Source organism: Anser brachyrhynchus (assembly GCF_964034855.1).
Source record: "Anser brachyrhynchus genome assembly, chromosome: 1".
Classification (NCBI taxonomy): Eukaryota; Metazoa; Chordata; class Aves; order Anseriformes; family Anatidae; genus Anser; species Anser brachyrhynchus.
This window is the reverse complement of record NC_137694.1, coordinates 57,914,304-57,934,094: the sequence shown is the minus strand read 5'-3', so window position 1 is coordinate 57,934,094 and position 19,791 is coordinate 57,914,304. Positions and strand designations below refer to the sequence as shown.

General features: G+C 42.4%; 1 protein-coding gene across 4 annotated transcripts in view; it reads left to right on the top strand.

Annotated features, from left to right (window-relative positions):
* Positions 1–1,400: 1,400 nt before the first annotated feature.
* The window catches only part of CRY1 (cryptochrome circadian regulator 1), a 37,512-nt gene continuing 19,121 nt past the window's right edge, over positions 1,401–19,791 (top strand). For 3 of the 4 annotated variants that reach the window (XR_013950639.1, XR_013950640.1, XR_013950641.1), the window contains exon 1: positions 1,403–1,869. Coding sequence is in view for 1 of the 4 variants with exons in the window: in XM_080590557.1 (XP_080446683.1) it covers positions 1,712–1,869 (158 nt within the window). In the remaining 3 variants the exon portion in view is untranslated. Of the gene's footprint in view, positions 1,870–19,791 lie in introns of all 4 variants that reach the window. The other variant, XM_080590557.1, reaches the window with a different exon arrangement.

The window sequence follows — 19,791 nt, the reverse complement described above, 5'->3', positions numbered from 1 at the left end:
AAGTGTTTTAAGCTGTATCTGCAACAGTTCTCAACTAAACTTAGAGTAACAAATCATGTGAAGACACACGAAAGACTTCTAGACTAGACAGGTATTCCTAGGCATGTTAGCATTTTTTTTTAAACTAACTTGAGAACTGCATGTTCAAATCCTTCAGAGAGAAAAAAACATTACTGTTCTTTCTGGAAGCACTTCATTGCTAAATACATTTTCAATCGTCAGATCTATGCATGACAGAAAACTGCTGCAGAAAGAAACTGCTCCACAAAACCAGTTCAGGATTTGTTTCCTACCTAATCTGGCCTCTTCTCACAGATAACTAGTGATAGGACTAGAGGGAATGGCCTAAGTTGTGCCAGGGGAGGTTCAGGTTGGAAATGAGGAGACATTTCTTCTCAGAAAGAGCAGTCAGGCATTGGGACGGGTTGCCCAGGGAGGTGGTGTAGTCACCGTCCCTGGGGGTGTTCAAGGGAAGGTTGGACGTGGTGCTTAGGGACATGGTTTAGTGGGTGACATTGGTGGTAGGGGGGTGGTTGGACCAGATGGTCTCGGAGAGCTTTTCCAACCCCTAATGATTCCATAATTCTAACTGCAGTTTCAAGAACAGTTAGTGTTTGTGAATATGAATGACATAGCAGCATACAGCGATGTTAAGAACAGGGACCTAAAAAGCACTTTTAACATATTGTATACTCAACTTTTCACATTTGATTTTTGTCATTTCACACCTTCACGTTACCTTTTTTCCCTTCTAACCCCTCCCCGCTTTTTGATTTTTGTTACCAGGGTCAGTGCTAAGTTAGTTAGCCTAATTAGCTGTGCAAGTTCCTTGATTAACTATGAACCTATTTTCTCTTCCTACCAACTCGGAGAGCCTCGTCCCTAGAGATTCGACACCTTAATTAACGTTTTGATTAACGCGTCCTTCACCTTCCTTCCCTTTCTCAGACCGGACCCAACGCGGGAGCCCCGCTCGGACCCGAGCGGGGTTTCGGCACAGCGGCACGCCGGCTGCGGCTGTTACTCAGCCCGCGGCGAGGAGCAGCTCGCAGGGCGATGCTTTACACGGTTATTGCTCCGGTTACGAAACCCCGGCCCGGCAGAGGGCCGTCCATGGGGGGTGGTGCTGCTGCTGCCCCCGCCCCAGCGCCCAGCCGGGGGGGCACTGAGGGAGCCCCGGGGCCGGGCCGTGACGCAGGCGCTTACATAAGCCAGGCCCCTCCCCGTGGGGGCGGGCGGGGCTGGGGGGGGGGGTGGTGGTGGTGGTGGTGGTGTAGGAGCTGCGCATGCGCAGAGGCGCTTCTCCCCCCCCTCCCGGTCTCCCGCGGCGGCAAACACACTTCAGAAACGTGAGGGCCGGCGGTCACGTGGGGGCGGCGGCGGCCAACGGGCGGCGCGGGGCGGGGCGGGGCGGCGGCGCGGCGGCGGCGCAGAGGCCCCGGGCGGGCGCGCGGCGAGGCGGCGGCCGGCGGCTGGCACGAGGAGAGCGCGCGGCCGCCTCCCGGTCCCGGTCCCGGTCCCGGTGCCTGCGGCCCCGCTCTGCCCGGCGGGGGAGATGCGTCCCCGCCGGGCGGCCGCTTCCGCTGGGTCCTAGAGCCCCGCTTCTCCCGGGGTCCCTCCCCCAGCCGGTCGCCGGGCCATGAGCGGCCCCGCGGGCGGCGGCTTCCGCTGAGCGCCCCCCAGCCCGGCCCGGCCCGGTGGCGGCGGCGGGATGGGGGTGAACGCCGTGCACTGGTTCCGCAAGGGGCTGCGGCTCCACGACAACCCGGCGCTGCGGGAGTGCGTCCAGGGCGCCGACACGGTGCGCTGCGTCTACATCCTGGACCCCTGGTTCGCCGGCTCCTCCAACGTGGGCATCAACAGGTGGCGGTGAGTGCCCGGCGGCACCCCCGGGGGGCTGGGGAGCACCCCACGGGGGGGCCGGGGCCGTGCGGGGCAGGCACGGAACCGCCCGGCTCCCCCCCCCCCCCGAGGAGGGCGGCGGAGTCGGGGCAGTCTGGGTTCCCCTTCGCTTTGCTGCCCTTCGGGATCCTTTCTTTCAGGTTTCAGGATCCTTTCTTTCAGGTTTGTAACTCCTCTCTCAGGGCATCGGTGTACCGGCAAGCTGACATCCCTTTGGACTCTTCTTTGCACATCCACTTCTGCTTATGGTCATACTTCAGCCCTTCAGAACAGAAATACTACAAATACTTTCTATGGAGTTTAACTTGATGGTTATTCCCTTTTCACCATCAAAATAAGGCTCATACAACTTAACGATTTTAAGCTTTGCCCTTACCTGAGGTCCACGATACACAATTCTTCTGTAGCGGCTTTTTATTTTTTGGGTTGTCTTGAAGAGAATAATTTCTTTAGAATAACAAGTCCTAAAACTTCAGAGGTCTTTATGGACAAACTAATTAAGTTTTAAAAGAATGCAGGCAATTGGAACAAGTCTAAGCATTAAGGAAATCGCACGTCTTAAGGATAATTCATAGGTATCTGGTGCATTTTGCAGTGGAAATGCTAAACAGTACTAGACCATTTTTGGTTATATGCTCTGAGCTAGTGAATGATGGACAAATGTGAACCTTGATTCTAGCAAGAGGAAGTTTGTGTCTTCAGTGCTACAACCCTGGTTCTTCAGTGACGACTTGGTATGATCTTCAGCCAGTGCAATCCTTGAGTGCATTTATGTAAAACGTTTCATATGCTTTTGCTGGTTCGTTTACTTTAGCGCAGTTCTTGGTGTTGTAGAAGACAGTCCCAGCACTGCATTATGCATTTGAAGAAATACGTCTTCCTTAGTTGTTGGTTAGAAGGGGTGGGGTTTTTTGGTGGGGTTTTTCTGGTTTTGGCTGGTTTTGTGTTGTCTTTTTTTTTTTTTTTAGAAGAGGGGCATTTTTCTTTCAGTCCTCATTATTTGTACCCCATCCCCGCCACCACTTCCCTCCCTGTATAAATAGAGTTCTCCAGAGGAGGATAAATTACAACTGTGCTATCCAAAGCACTTCAAACAATCTCCGGGGACCTGAATGCCTCAAGGCACTTGCTGCACATGGATTTGAGTAGAAAATATCATTGCCTTCATAGCCCAGTTTTGTGAGATCACTAATTTTTTCAAGTTTAAAAAAAATCTTAACTTACATAGAATAACTGGCTCCTGCAGCTTTATCTTAGTGATTTCAATAAATCCTTTTTTAAATTAACAGTTAGTAGTTTGGACTGAATCCATTTTAGGTTCCAGTGGTTTTAATGAGCTATTTTTAGCCAGCGGTAATACACACGTTCATAGTATGCGAGCTCAAGGCTTACAGTGCATTTTTTTGGTTGACAGTCTCATTCAGCACTTGTAATTGATGATCAAACTCTATCTTCTTGCTCACTGGATGACTGCAAGACACTTGCACGCATGTCTGTATGGCAGGGTGCTGAATTGGTTAAAAACATGTATTTTTTGAGATTAAGAGAAGAAGCTCCTCAGCATTTGGAGCATGAATCAAATTTGGTCTTCTACTGTGAGTTTACAGTGATCTTTCCTTAGTTTGAGTGGATTTACACTGAGAGTTTACATTCTGCCGAGTTTGTGGTTCCAATGACCTGGGAAAAACTCTTGCCTGTTGAAGTTCAAAGTATGACTAGCAGAATGAATGTGAGGAAAAATGGTGTGAGGATACTAAAAACCAGGAGGTTTACCTTTTTGTTAAAAGCCATGTTGTACCTCTGCAGAGCCACCGATTACGGTTCATTTTAAAAATGTGCTTTAAATCTGGCAAATAGCAACCTTTAATACATAGGTGCTTTCTGATGAACTTTTCTCTTTAAACAGTCATGTAACACTCATGAGCTAATATTTTTGTGTAATTGCACTATTGAGCAAGTCTAATTACCAAGCAGTCACATGGCCTTACTGACCTCCTTTCTGCTGGCATTCAGCCTACCTGGTCTAAAATCACGAATGCTACGTAACAAACGCAAGGGCCTTCCTCAGCTTGTTTCATCTTTCTGGCTCTGTTCTGTTTCTTATTGTTCCTTCTCTCAAGCCCTTAAATTAAGGTGACGTACTTCCATTGAGGCGTGCTTTTTCTATAGAATAAGTTTTCCAGTGTCATAAAGGATTGCGTGAGAAAATTTGCTCAGTAAAAGTAAGTTGTGATGGAGAAACATTGAGGGGAGATGCTAAATAGAAAATTGCTCATATTTTGTCATTTTTCCATTACATTTTTGGCACCAGAAGCATCATTCATCGAATTGTGCCTACAGAATAGGCAAAGAATGTAACTTGCGTACTCTAACAAGTAACCATTACCTACTTAAGAAAAAATGCCTTCGTATGTACTCACAGACTTTTCCGTATTAAGGAGAACGGGATCTCATGTGAGCAGTGTCATTTAGGGAAGGGTTTCATTTATCCCTGGTTTTAGTACAGAATGGCATTTGATCAAAATATATAAAAAGAAATGCAAACATTCCGTTAGTTGCTGGATTAGGATTTACTTTGGCTAATTATTTACTTTTTTTAGTTTGTTTTCTTGAGTCTGCATGTATGTTTTTGATATGCTAGTTAAAAGTTTGGCATGCAGCAATGGATTTATCGTGATGGATAATCTAATTTCGCCAATCCTTGATTTTTCCTTTTTAAATTATTCCTAAAGAGAAGAACTTTCATTGCTAAAACAGGAGAAGTAAAATTCATTTTGTATGTGGTAGGCTTCCATGAGGATATTGATGTGTTCAACATCCTGCATTTCTGGTCGTTGCTGTTGTTATGGCAGGCAGTTGTGATGATTTAGGAGATGTGGCATTCACACCTCAAAGCATAATTAAAACTAAAGACCTGAACATCATCAACAAAAAGGTCCCCCTCCAAAAAAAAAAAAAGGTTTAATTTCTAGGGCAATCACTACAATTCATGGAAATGGAAGCTTGCTTTAAAAATTTAATACTTGGGTATCCTTCTGAGGCATTGGCCAAGTTTTGCTATTCTGTGCACCTGGTTTTAAAAATATGCTTATACTTTGAAGTCACATAGGTAGTGGTTTGCCATATAGAGTTCTGTTTGATGTGGGATTGCTGAAGCAAGTTTGTCAATGGAATTACTTTGAGCGATTTCAGTATTAAACCATACTGTCTTTCTAATTCAGGCAGGCAAAATTTGTGTATTATACTTTGTTAGTTTTGGTGACAAATACTTGGCGTGGAAAAGGGAATGCGCTGAAATAGTTTTGATGGATGTACCTGCTAAAACTTTTAGAGAGCATCCAAAGGATGGCTACGAAGGTAATCAAGGGTCTGGAGGGCAAGATGTATGAGGAGCAGCTGAGGCCCCTTGGTTTGCTCAGCCCAGGGCAGAGCAGGCTGAGGGGAGGCCTCATGGCGGCCTGCAGCTCCCTCACGAGGAGAGCGGAGGGGCAGGCGCTGAGCTCTGCTCTCTGGGGACAGCGACAGGACCCGAGGGAACGGCATGGAGCTGGGACAGGGGAGGGTCAGGCTGGGGGTTAGGGAAAGGTTCTGCACCCAGAGGGCGGTTGGGCACTGGGACAGGCTCCCCAGGGCAGGGGTCATGGCACCGACCCTGATAGATTTCAAGAAGCGTTTGGACAGTGCTCTCAGACACATGGGCTGACTTTTGGGTAGTGCTCTGTGGAGCCAGGCGTTGGGACTTGATGGTCCTTGTGGGTCCTTTCCAACTTGGGATATTCTGTGATTCTACGAGCATCCCTTTGTTTTCATGTTGTAACACTTAGGGTGAAAATCTCCTCAATTTATGAAATATTCAACATCAAGCCAATCACCTAAAGCATAAACAGAGACAAGAAGGCTCATGGTCCTTCAGACACAAAGCTAGACGTGCATCAGGTTTGGGAGAAACGTTAGTCTCACATGCATTCTCTAGGTACTTTGGGGTTTCTTTTATGGGGTAGGTCATCTGCGCTGAGCTCTGCTGAATGTGTAGCAGGTCCTCGAGTAAACCCGTGTTTCTGTGCCCTGTTGCAGACGTACCTGTCGTGCCTGTCAGTGACTTGCGTCAACCCCAGTTCAATGTGCAACTGTGAGAACTTCTGTCCCGCCAGCCCTCTAAATTAAGGATGATTAATCTGTAAATTTCTAAGTCTGTTATTGAAGAGTAGTAGCTTACTTTCAGAGGTCACTCATTTAGGTTAGAGTTTTATGGTACGTACTGTTAGGTATAGGATGCTGGAGGGTTTCCCCAATTTAAGTTGCCCACCTCAAAGCCTTGTCTACCCCAGAAGTGCCCGAAGTTCGGTGATTCCCTCTGTCATTCTTGGTGTTACATGATCTTGTCCTGTGATTTGCAAAGTACGTCACTGAACCACGCTGACGTATGTACTCGCAGCATTAATCCCGCACTGTTGATGAAAGGGCTGGTTCCACCCTCTCGTGATACCACGAGCACACAGCCCTGTGGCGAACCAGGTTAGCTCGCCGGTCCGTCCAGAAGGGATGAGTCACGGGTTTTGGTGGGATTAGGTTGTGCCACGAAAAGGTGGTGGTGGTAGCAGTGAAGGGGCAGGAGGGGGAAGGAGAGGTACCTCTTCCTCCAGCGGCAGGGTGACTTGGTTCTGGATTAAAGTGTGACCGGGTAACTGTAGCCTGCCCTGTTCACGTGTGGAGTAACCACTGGGTGTTTTCTGGAAGGTGATTATTGGTTTCTTCTGTGGTTTCTCCATTTGTCGACACCCTTTGAAGTTTTGTTGTCGAAAATAAGTATTGGCTTTTTTACTGTGTTAGGGGAAAGGCCCAGTTTATTTTTTATCTTACTGTCAGAAGGTGAGAAATAACTCTGCTGGCTGAGAAATTACACTATGCTTGCTGGTTTTTCTTGGTGAATGGCTTTTATTTCCAGATTCTGTAACGTAAGTGTTATTAAATTGGACAACAAGTCTGTACTGGCCGGCCATGGGAGAGCAGGTGGTACTGCAGACCAAATCTTACATAAAGTGCTCGGTATGTTGTTTTTTTCCAGGTAGCAGTTGTTATAGGACAGAACAGTTCCAGTCAGCACTTACACAATTTGCTTGCTGACTGCAAGATGGATCTTGAAGGAATCTAATTCCTCAGGTAAAGAAGTTTTGAGGTTTTAGAGACCTGGTTTTACACCATGAATCCCCAGGTTTGAGGACCACAAGAAAAGGTCTGGGTAAAATGTTCTAGGTGTGTAAGAGGAGCGTGTGGACTTTGTGACTGAAACTGAGGGACAAGTGTCTAGAAGAAAGTCCACAGGATTACTTCTCTCCCTTCTCTTAGGACCAGAAATGTATTTTTGTTTTATTTTACGGAAATATCAATAAACCACATTCTTTACTTGACTGGGGGAAGTAATCTGTTTGCAGCTGGTGCTGTTACCTCCCCTGGTGACAAAAGGGAGAGGGTGACAAACCCCAGACAAACCCTATCAGTGGTTAATGTGAAAACAGCTTTTTTAAGGCAGTCAAGAACACAGATTTTTTTTTAATTGATCAATACATGGCAGTATAAGTGAATTCTGCATCAATTCTTGAAAGCAATTTTCTAATCTTTTTGGTCATTTTCATGTAAGAAAGTGTATTTTCCTCCAGTTTGTGAAAATGTCTTAATTCCTTCAAATGGCAAATACTCTTGGAACATATTTCATTATGCAAATATTGCAGAAAAAGCTGTTTGTTATCATCCTGCCATCTGAACTGTTTGGTTTATAATCTGGAAGCCTTTATTTTCAAGGAAAGTGGTTCTTTTCCATAGCCTCTCAATTCCTGGCAGGCTTTCAGGTCAGTTATATAACAAGTGATATGAGGAAGGTCAAGCTGCCGGTGAAGTCAGCCATTTTTTTCACTGTAGAAGTTGCACTCAAGTCTGTGATGCATTAATCTGTATTGAAAGAAACCCCTCACTTTAGGGCATTTTGTTACCTTCCGATAGTGAAATAAAAAGGCAAACGTCAGCTTGATTGTGTAAGTAATAGGGGACTATGTGGCTTTGTGTTTTATAGGCTTATTATGTTGCACATCATGTTTTAGCAGATTTAACAGCAGTGCCTGTGGTTACATCTGGGGAAGGATTTGATTAGTGGGGCAAGAACTTTATGGTATTTTGCTGCAATACACTTAGGTTTTCACAACTCTAATTTAAATGTGGAGCAAGGTTAGTTTATTTGTTTCTATATCCTTATGGCTTTCAAGTTCTCTGTGATCTAGGACAGCAGGTGAACTATAATTGCAGTGTTCTTCTAACCCCAAAGCCTCCATACATTTTTCAGGTCACCTTTAAGCAGTTGCTTCCACTGCTTTGGAGTTCATTGTGCATGTGAATGTTGCTTTTTACAGGGATAAAAGTTTAGTGGGGGTGAAGGATAGCATGGAAAGGTCTGGGGAAAATAGGTCAATATTGCAGTCTTCTGTTTTGAGTGTGTAAATGGAGGCACACAGCAAAAATCTACATGTATATCTATATTTTTGGAGCAGTTATAAATCTGGGGGGATACTAATATTCTAATGGTGAGATGTTAAAAATTAACACATTGGCTTTGTTAGTGTAGACAATAGCTGAGCTGCAGTGAATATAGCTTCTTGAGCACTTTTTTCTTGAGCTGTGTACTGGGATTCTTTTTTTAATTGCGTTAGTATTCAAAGGCTATACTGGCTCTGTTGAGTAGGAAATAAGGATTTCATAATCTGGCTTCAGAAAGAAATTCAGGTGTCAAAACTGTTGGTCATAATCTCTTGAAAAGTGCTAACACAACAAGTTTGTTGCAATAGAATGGAACCTGTTTGGAGTACCAGAGACGGAAGGGATTTCTTCAGTTGAACGTTGATCTGGACAGTAACTGTGTCCTGTAAAGTCTAATTCCTGAGATAACAAGCGTGTGATGTCGTTTGCATTTGAGCTTTTGCGTTATGCGTTGCTTCCTCCTGTGACTTAACTGAAGTAACTTTCTGGGCCTGCTTTAGAAATTTTTTTTGCCCTTGTGGTCCTTGATGGCTAGGAGAGCGTTGCCTTTCCTGTTCAGTCACGCATTTTTAACGCTTCTAGGTCAGGCTCTTGCACACCCATGAAAAGTGAAAGCCGCAAAATTCTTGCGCTGTGGGTTTAAAATGAAAATAAGAAATGCTGGGGAAAAAAAAATCTTAAGCTCAAACGAGAAAGCTATGAAGTATGAATACAGGTTGTTACTGGTTCTTCAGCGATGGAGATGAAACATCTATAGCATGAGCTACTTAGGAACAACTCCTGACATGAAAACTTAGATTTTTCCATCTGCTATCTTTATCATGTTTGCATTTTAAAAGCTTTGTTAGTACATTTATTGTGATTTGCTGTTTTTTTAGGACATGGGGTATGCTCTATGTCCAGGTTAGCTTCTGCAGTTTGGTTCCATAACCGTTCAAGTGCTGGAAGGCAGACCCAACTGTGTGATGTCTCACTCCAAAGTGTGGAATCCATGGTCTGGGACATGTATTCATTTTACGGTAAAGAGCCTGTGCATTTCAGCAGTTCTAGAACTTTGTTTTTTAATTCATGCAAATGCTAGCCGCCTACTTACTTTATAGGTAAAGGATAAACTGTGCTGCCTTTGCCTGTCTTGTGGAATATGTCAATGGTGGGAGGAAAAATACAAGTCCTAAGTAAAATGAGGAAGTCAGTTGATTTGCAATGAGTTTGCCCAGTTATTACATCAAGTCCCAGAAAACTCTGAAATTAGCTTCAGATCATGCTTAGCTACAGTTGAGAGAGGGGCAGAAGAATCCTCGAACAGAAGTGAGAGGGCAGCCACTACCAGAAAAAAAGTGTAAACAGGCAACTGCTCATGTAGACTTTGTGCCTTGTATAGTGTGTAAAACACGATCGCAGTCTGCACAGTCATGATTTTACCATGCACAGAAGATGTGCAACACCATGGCAAGCTTATCTCAGTTTTGTAATCTCTGTAGTTCTGAAGTACTGGAGAAGTGCACAGAGAACAGTGGGACTCCATTTTATAGAGCAGCTGACATTAAAAATAGTTAATGATTTCTTCTCCAATACATTGGATTAACTGAAGAACAGAGAAATTTTCTTTGCGGTGTTCTGAGTTTCCTCTGAGTTGAAATTTTGATTTTTGCCTATGTTTTTTGACTTTTGCTTATAAATTCAGTGGCATCAAATGATTTTTTCCTTTTTATTTTTCACGTACTTGAGAATAAACAGTTTTTCTAGGAGCATTTTTTGTGTCTAGTCAGGTTACAGTGGCTGTTTCTTAAAATAGTTATCATAAAGTAGAAAAAGAGAATAACACAGCTTTTAGCATAGATTGTCTGCTGTTGTTTTCCTTATTCCTCTCGTGGGAGAGGCATGACCATAAATTTGTAAACTTTAGGCATACATTTAAATTAAAATATCTTACAGAATAATTTTTACCGCCCAAGATTCATGGGGGTCTTTGTATGGGGAGGAGGCTGCATTTTGGTTGTAGTCTTTGAGTTCACTACTAAGCAAGACTCATAAAAACAAAGTTGAAACCATCCAAGCCATAATGAGCGTGATCAAGCTAAAGGGTGTTATCTGAAGCGTTTATTTTGTACAGGTTGCCTAGGGAAGATTCCTGTGACTTTCTGACATTATTTTTCGGTAGATGGCAGGCTTCATAAGATCTGCTTTACTGTACTTTATCTGTTTCTTTTTAGATAGTGTAGCTGCTTGCTATTTACTGCTATTATGCATTATATCCCAAATCTCATGAATGCTGTTTCATATGACTTTATAGTTCTTCATTTTCTTTTTTCCAGCATATTCTGTAACTGGTATGACCTGGAAACATTTTCTGATGTGTATTTTGTTTAGTTCATGGCAAAGTTCATGACTGTTATGTTGATAGTTCAGCTTTCATTGTGGTACATATTTCCCCTTTTATTCCAAGGCTTTCGTAATCTCAGGAGACCCATGTAAACGCTAGTTTTGACCATATAGTCATGGCATTTTTCAGTGAGCAGAGCTCTTGTCACTTATGTATTTGAATGAAATTTCCTTTCTATAATCCAGTTGCCAAGAAACTTACTGACGAGTATTTTATTTCAGTGGTGGTGTTTTTCCAAACCATGAAGAAATTCAAGGGCTGGTGAGGATGTGGGTCTTCATTACATTTTAGATTTTGTCCCCCTGATTTTTTTTCAAATATAACTCCACCAAACATACTTTTTCACTGCCAGCTCTGAGACTTTGTTAGTTTGCCAGAGAAATGTTCTTCAATGCTGCATTTACTGAAAGTCTTACCAGAGCTCTTCGCTCCTTCTATAGGAGACAGCACAATAGACCTTGCAGTTTTGGCACTGGAGGTCAGGCTTTCAAACTGAGAAGTGTTACTAGTGATCAGATGCTGCTCTTGCAGCAGCAGCCTTTCTGGGTCTTATGATTTCACTTTTTTTTCTACTACTGCATCTTTCTTCCAGAATCCTATCTTTGCAGATGCTCTGGCTGCTGTTGTACTTCTTGTCCAGCACGCTGGTAAAGTTAAGGAAAAAAAAATTATTTTTTTTTGCTGCTCTGTTTGAAGTGCGATTTGCAGGAGTATGATCACTAGATATGATTTGTTCTCAAGTGAAAACGTGGGGGAAATTTGAAAAGCTTTTCCACTCACAGTGCCGTATTGTCATTGGTTCCAGTATTCTTCCATCTCAACCTACAAATTTTTAAGAAGACTTAAGGTAAAATAGGCTTTGGAGGGATTTGGTGCATGGGCTTTGTTTTTCTGCATTTGTTGTATGAGCTGTGCCTGTCAGAACCTTTTACTAACTCAAGTTTTAGTTCGGATGGGCTACGTGGTAATGCATAGCTTGCCTTTTGTATTTCATTTGAAAGTGTTAGTTTCTCATGCTTAACTCCTAAAAAATTAACTTGACTGTCTTTTTTTCCTTTGTCATAAGGTTAATGGTCATTAATAGCAACAATAAACAGGAAATTAAGAATTTGTCAGCGTTACTTCCTGGGTTGGGGTTGTACCTCTGTCTGTTCCTGCTGCACTGCTCATGCAGGGTTAAATGTGGCTTAGAAAAGTGTCAGCTTTACCAGTCGTTAATAGAGGTTTTTGTCTTCGGTGCAGATTTAATATTGTTTAGCCCTCTAATTAACGATAACGTTTATTAGCTTTTGCTTGGCAGTGGTGTCGAACCAGCCTGTTTATAGAGAAGATTGCTGCCAAAGATTGGCGCTGGCTGGGGACACATCATTCACGAGTGGTTGTTCGTTTTGATGGCTTCCCATTCTATTTTTTGTCCGCTCCCGATTTTGCATGTTGGCTTGGTACTTTTTGAACTCGGAGCACGGATTAGATTTCACTTAACCTTTCGGTAGTTGCGCTGCTAACTGCGACACGGAGGAACAGAACCGATCTGCTTCTCGTAAATGCTCGGAGGCTTTATCTGTCTTTGTTGGGAATAAAGTTCAACTGTGAGTTATAAATCTTCCCTCAACCCTTCTGAAGTGAACTAGAATTTCAGTTCCTACTACAAGAGTTACATGTAACTAGAAAAGTAGGTCATTGTGGCAGGGAGTAGTCCAAACAGCGACTGGTTGCTGCAGCAACGACCTACTTTAAGAAACTATTTTTGTTGATTCATATTGAAATGTTCTTCTTACAAACGGTTTAAGGAAATGATTGGGTTGTGAGCAATGTAGTAAGGAAAGCTGCAGAGTCTGTAGACTTCTTTTCGTTTCTTTACCCACTCCTTGGTCTTGCCCCTTGACCTTGAAGTTTGGGGATTAAAGCAGATACGGTTTGTTTTTTCTGCAGTTTGACCTCTAATGGGGAACATCTCTCCTTGCGTGAGGCTCTGCATAGCAATAATACCTACCAGTGGGGACTGAGCACGGGGCTGGTTCAAAGGCTACAAACGCTCCCCTATCATTTTCATCTATAGAAATAGCTTTATAGCAAAAAAAAAATCATTATATTTATTTATAGTTTCTTAAAAAGAGTATCTTTTCTGGAATGCCAGTGGTTTGTCTGCTTGATATCCTACTGCTCTTGTTAACTGCTTTGTCTTCAACAAAGGTTACCCACCTACCTTTGGGAAGGTGGGCTTGGGGTGGCCTGTCCCATGCCCCCCCCATTTTTGTCTTCTAGCTTGCCGTGCTCCCTTCTGCATCTTCTGTGTTGCTGTTGAGTCTGCCTCTGGCACAAGCGAGCTGGAAAAAATGTGCTGATCATCTGGAGAATGTTGTTTTCCAGTTGCCTACCTTTATTCTTTAAATAGCCAAAGAAAAAAAATCTGTGATAGTGGTCTCTGGTAATTTCTTCTCTTCTTCTGAAAGGAATAGGTAGACAGGTTATATATATATATATATATATATATATGTATGTATATATATGTATAAAAGCAGTTCTTAAAGGTTTCATTCTTCAGAAAATCATTTCTGAACTACGTTTACTTCAGAGATGATTGAGCATCTCTTTCTACCATGTAGTACAGTTCAGTGGAACACTATAATAACTTAATTTGGATTAATTAAATTTGGTTGCTTCGAGTGAGGTGTTTTATGTTGGTCCTTGACCTTGGTGTTGGTCCTGCCCTTCACTGAACTGCTGCTGTTGTGGCAGATGAAGGTAGCCTGTTTATCTGGAGGTTATTTGATCTGCGTTTTTTTTCTCTCCCCAGCTATTATGCCTTGAACCAACTGTATTTCAGTTTGTATACCCGGGCTTCCAGTACTGAGCTCAGTGCATCTTTTTTGTCAGCTTTTGACTCCTGCCGGGAAGTCCCTGGCAGGGTGAGGCCAGGCACTGCCTCCGTTAGTCTGCTCACGGGCTAAGAAAGCTGGGGCAAGGAGCAGTGTTTCTGGACTTACACAGCTTCATAAACAAAGCTGCTTCAGTTATTTGGGGATTTTGATGTTACTTTAAAACGTGGGTTCTTTCTAAACGTGTGTTTTTCTTAAAAATGTGAGGAGACTTTTGTTCGTTTTTACCTTGTATTCAGATGTAAGTGGCTAACTTCAGTTTTGAAAGACCACTTCAGAGGCTTTTGGCCTTCTTGGCTCCTGAGAGTAGCAGTGGGAAGTTAGGATGATGCTGAATGTTGGGTCAGCATAAGGCCAGCACCACAGAGATGAAATCCAGTCAGTTTTAATGACCACTTTCAGGAATACCTTCAGATATTTTCTGGTGTTCCAAACTTTCTACCAATTTTCACCTGTGCTGGTTGATTCAGCTCTGTCCTGAACTCTCTTCTCTGCATGTACCTGTTGTTTCACATGGGGGAAACTGGGGATGGTGGAATTGTCCCACAGGGACCTGCGGTTTATACAGTGTAGTTGAGAAATGTTTCTTTCACCCAGTCTCTCTTTTCCTGCTAAAGGTTGAAACTGTGTAAAAATTCATTAGCAGTAATTGTAGCCTTAAAAAGATCACTTGAGTATAAAGAAAATAGAAAGTTTTTGTAAGTGAAGGAGGGGCAGTATGGAAAGTGTCCTTCTGAATCAGATTGGAAGACTCTGTCTGACTAGGGTGTCCGTATCTCGCTTGTTCTTTTGAAACGAGCCATAGCTGTTATTTTCTCATGGACAGCGTGGATTGCGGACAGTAACGTGGCTGAGCTACTTTATTCAGTGACAGGAATAAAAAGCAGGCCAGCCCTGGTTTAATTACATGAAGCAGCTCATTTAAATAAGAGAACTTGGATACATTTGAATAAGGAGCTTTAAATATGTTTAAATGTGAACATGTCTGTACTGTCAAGTGACCAAGTTCTGAAATTTGCTTCTAGGTCATATTTCCCCAGGTCCACGTTGCAAATGCATTTGTTTGCCCCTGTGCTTTCTGTATGGATCCAAAAGTTTCGTTCTGGAAAGAGTCAGCATGAGGAATTGAAAGTCAAGTAATAAGGATGTTCATTTAACAGATTGGAATTAGAGGATTAGAGAAAAATAAATGCAGAATACATATATTAAAGAGGAGAAGACTCTGGGGAAGAGGCTTAAGCTGCAAGCCTGTCAGTTTCTTATCACCAGCAGGCTGACCTTTGTAACCAGCAAGTAATTGGAGATGTTTGTTGCCCGTTAAGTGGGAATGAACTTGGATGAGTAATAGTTGTCCTTTGAGTGTGGAGTTCTGATCCAGATCTTTACCAAGAGTAGATATGCTCTTTGCTTTGAAGAAGGGCTCAAAAAGTAGGAGCCAAATACGGATTGCTGTTTGGAGAATATGAATGTCTCCTGTATAGGACAAAAGCCATGTTCCTCCTTCCTTTGGGGAGTGCTAGCTTTGAGGTGGTAGTTCAGTTGGAAAGAAATTAATGGGGAATGAATGATATGGAAGGAAATGCTAGCATTGGGTCTGGTGTAAGCTAGGTTAGAGTCAAATGCTTTTGTGTCTTTATATAGCGGTACTGCTTGCTGAAGTTGGCATTTACCCCACTCCATATGGAAGAAGGTCTTTACTACTTAACTTCAAAGAAGATCCACTGAAAAGGACTCAGCCTGAAGATGTACTGAGATTAAATTTTAAACATTGCTTTCTCCCAATTATTTTTTGGAGCTCCTCCTTTCGTTCTTTTCCAAAGAGTTCAATTTGTTGTGGTGGTCCCATGTTGGTTTTTTTAAGATCCTCTTTCTCAGCTTTCTCAGAAATTATGAATATTTCAGCTGTACTTGGACTTGGGTGCATTTGGTTGTCTTCTATCACAGCTTTGCTTTGGTTTAAAGATAAGAGTTGTAAATGGCGGAGGAAAAAAGCCAAGCGATGCACTTCTTGGTTTGTTTGTGCACAGATCAGCTCGTACTGAGTTACGAAAGATGCCGAAGTCCCGGACTGCACTCTGAAGGAGACTTTCTTCCTCCAGTGGCTGCAGAGGACTGCAGGAGACTTGTTAGATCCCACAGGCAGCTCACTTCTGGACCTGTTGTTGAATAATGTGAACTTTTTTCTGCTCTTGGGTATAAGCTTGCTATCAAATGTAGTATTGTATAACTTTTGGGGAAATGGAAGTTGTGTGCGGCATTCACTGAAACACCGTAATGTAATCAGGCATGCCTCTATGTGACCTTGATTTGGTAATAGGAAAATACTGCCATGGCCTGCTGCCAAAGGATGCTGTGGAGTGTACATAACACTTAAATCCTGTCTGAGCTTAATCTTCTTATGGTTTCATAAGAATACACTGCTTGCGCTGTCTAAGACGCATTGGCTGGTGGCAAACAGGAAAATACATTGATAAAATACTAAATATATCAAATTTGGGGTACTTCTCAGTGCCTTACACGGTTTCAGTATTAGATGAAACCTTCCTTCCGATTCCTGTAGCAGCTTATGAGGAATATGTTTACCTAAGTGATATTGGACTTTCATAACGTCCTGACTGAACTTGGGACAAAATAGAAGATATGTGTGAAAGAGAGGCTCAGTCGTGCTCTTCCCATGAATAAAGATAAATGTTCCATGATATATTAATGAGATCAGTGTCTAATGCTCTGAACTATACTCATTCAAATACAAAAATCTGATGTACACTGTTTAATTTTTTTTATTTATTCTAGTCCTTTACTAACTGTGAAAGACAAAGGAGTATCTGATAGCAAAGTTGAAAAAAATGGAATAGGAAAATAAATCCAGCGGCCATTAGGCTGCTTAAGGTAATTCTGAAAGACAAAGTCTGGGTGGTGATCAAATATCCGTAATGCTGCGAGTCTCTTGTTTGACAGTGCTTCTCTTTGTTGGAGAGATTGAGGTTAAGGGCTTGGCTTGAGGACTAGTGGTTAGGTAGAAGACATTTTAAAAGACTGGTTAAACAGAAGTTTGGATTGCTGAAATTCGAGCAGTCATAGGTAAAATATTTAGGAATGAAACGAGTTTTAGCACTGTCCTTTTTCACTCGACTTTTTTTGTAACTTATTCCATAGAATGAGGAAGCCTAACAAAATTCCTTTCTTGTGTTGTGGTTGTGAAGTCTAAAATTCCTACCTTGTCTAATTTAAATTCCTGAATCTGAATTAGTTCAGGGAAAATCTGAAAATGAAGTTTCTCAATCCCTAATGGTTTAATACCACTGTTCTTGGATGTGAATGATGCCTGAAAGTGAAGTCACTGTGTTTCAATTCCCCTCAATTCCCAGTAACTGTTCTCACTTCGTACTGGTGAGGATGGTTTCTATGGGGTTAATAATTTCTGGGTTTTTATCGTTCCTAAAAATAACCCCCCAAAAGATAAAACTGGCCTTAAAAAGCATGTCTAAAACTGTCCCTCCTGCAAGTGTCCTCCTAAAGAAAAATGGTACCGCTTTAACAGACTGCTACTGACTTCCTACAATCTGTTTTATTATAATCTGTTAAAAATACAGTCCGTATCATGTGAACCAGCTTCTGTCAGTCCCTCTTCTGATGCAGAGGTTTAGTGCAGCCGTCAGACCCCCATCAGCCTTCATGCGGTTGGCAGCTGGGAAGTTTGTGAGGTTTTCTTGGAGCTAAGATTTTATGTAAGAGTCTTGTAAGGAATACACTCTTCAGAAGTGTTTGTGAAACTTCTAAATATCCTTGATATAATTAGACAACCCTGAGAAAATGTGTGCAATGCCCTTTTAGAATGGTGTTAAAGATGGGTATGTTTCTCATGGTTATAACTACTTTGGCTTCTTACCTAGGTTACAATAATAGTCTTTTGTCTCTTTCTGTCACCTGTCACACATGTACCTTGTACAGCTTGCTACTGTGAAACGAATGGTGAGCTTTCCTTCCTCTGGTGGTTTCTCCAAGGGAGTCTGAAGACCAGATGCAGACACCTGGGCTGATGCCCTTACCTGATAAAATAATCCACGCATCCTTTTTGTGCCTTTTTAATGAAGCCACGTTCTGCACTTTTGTATTTATTCAAGGTGAAGAAGAAAGAGCTTTCTCATTTTGATTTAGGTTGAGAGAAAAAAGTTGTTTTAAATTGCAGACTCAGAAACATGACCCCTTACTATAAAGGGAGATTTAAATAGCTCGTAATTGCCGCACTTTGGGGAAAAAGTATAATAGAGTTCAAGCCTAGCTGTTACTTCATAGCTACTGTGAAGAAACTTTGCTCCTAGAGTTCATATACTGAAGAGAGAATACTTTTAATGAGATGGGGGTTCCTGTTCAGGGTCAGTTCACAGACTAATTTTCAAGTGTGTTAAGTTGAGGAGAGTACATGGTTTTGATGGCTTTGGTGAGAAAGCTCAAAAAATTCAGCACTTCAGCCCAGACACGGCAGCTCCTAATTATGTGTTGTTGCCTGCAAGTGGGGAAAATGTCTGCGTGTTCCTGTTCGGCAGTAAGCACCCCTGCACGGAGCTGCTCCTTCAGAGCTATTCTCACTCCAAATCATGTGTTAGCAGTCAAAGGGAAACTTCGGAAAGCCAGTTTTATAACACACTTCTCTTCTGGATTACATAATAATTCACTGTGACAGGGCGTTGAACTCTGAGAATTACTATTTTATCCTTTTTCTATCAGTTTGCTTAGTGTGTGTGCATGTTGTGGATGCCTTACTACTCGTCCCCTGACATATATTTGTATGTTGCAGATGGCTCATTAACTTGATAGGATAGGCATTATAATGCCAGGCCAAAACGAGAGAAAGTCCTGCATTCAGAAGTTGTCCCAGGGAGTTAGTAGGATTAAAAACTTCCTTTCACAAAGGCACACGTTAAACATGTTAGATGAATGCAGGAATTCTGAAAGGTAGAATTTCCTCAAGTTCAATGTAATTTGTCTGGATATAGCTAAAACTAGCTGGTAATTAGCATGCATCTGACCGAGTTGCTGTGCTGCAAGTTTTAGAGGTCCTCATGAGAAAGAAGAGGTGCACGCTTTGGTTATGGCAAGCTGTTGATTCAGCTGAATGTCTTGGTGGGGGTCGTATCTAGAAGTGGTGGTGTAAGAAGGCTCATTTCTAGCTGAGCAAGGCAAATCTGTATGAAGGATTTTCTGGGGACAAATTTTGTTCTCACTTTAATGAGAAAATGCCTTTAGATGTGGTACTGCACAAATCCAGTTGGTGAAAATGAAATTGAGGAGTTCCATTATTTGCAGCACTTCTTGTTAAGCACATCTGGTCCAGCTGAAAGGTTCAAATGGGCTTAATAAATGGCAGGTTTATTCTGAGTAATCACTTGTTGTAAGCTGGATCCATGGTCTGAAATTCAAAAGCAGTGTTCTTTTGCATTGTTGTTGCTGCAAATGCCACAGGGTTGCTAGGGTTTAATTTGGTTTTTATCTCTGAACAATGTGCTTTCAGTGACAGTCATTGCCCAAGCTGGGATTTGGCTGGGTTTTGCTCTGTTTTTGTTTGGCCAGGGGGAGATGGTTGGTTTTGTGAAGCTCATCCCCACGCCCCCATCAGCTCTCCCACTCTCTGCCTACATATATTTAACAATTCGAGTCTAGACCATTGTTTTTTTAAATACATGTAAGAGTTTTATGGAGATGGAAATGCAGGAGTGTGGTAAGAGATAGTTGAGAGGTAACAGGAGGTATGGGGAACCAACAAAATAGAGATTAACCAGTATTAAGGGGAAGTTTAGGGACTTTGGATGTGAATTGAAGACTGGGTCAGTGCATGTAATCTTCTTGAATAGGATTTGGTGCCAGGTCCAGACTAGAAGTTGTATGCTGTGATCAGTTAGGAAGAAAACCTTGAGAAAATCAAGGGAACTGAGGTGCAGATAGGGAAAAGCTAGTAATTTCCTGAGAGGCCAGTTTTTGCTTTGAAATAGTTATGAGCATTTCATATGAGCAGTTTCTCTGAATACCTTTTCCCTTTATTCTGTAATTTGAAGTTTAAAATAAAACCAAATCTTTCCTGTATTATTCCAAAGTCATCTGGGA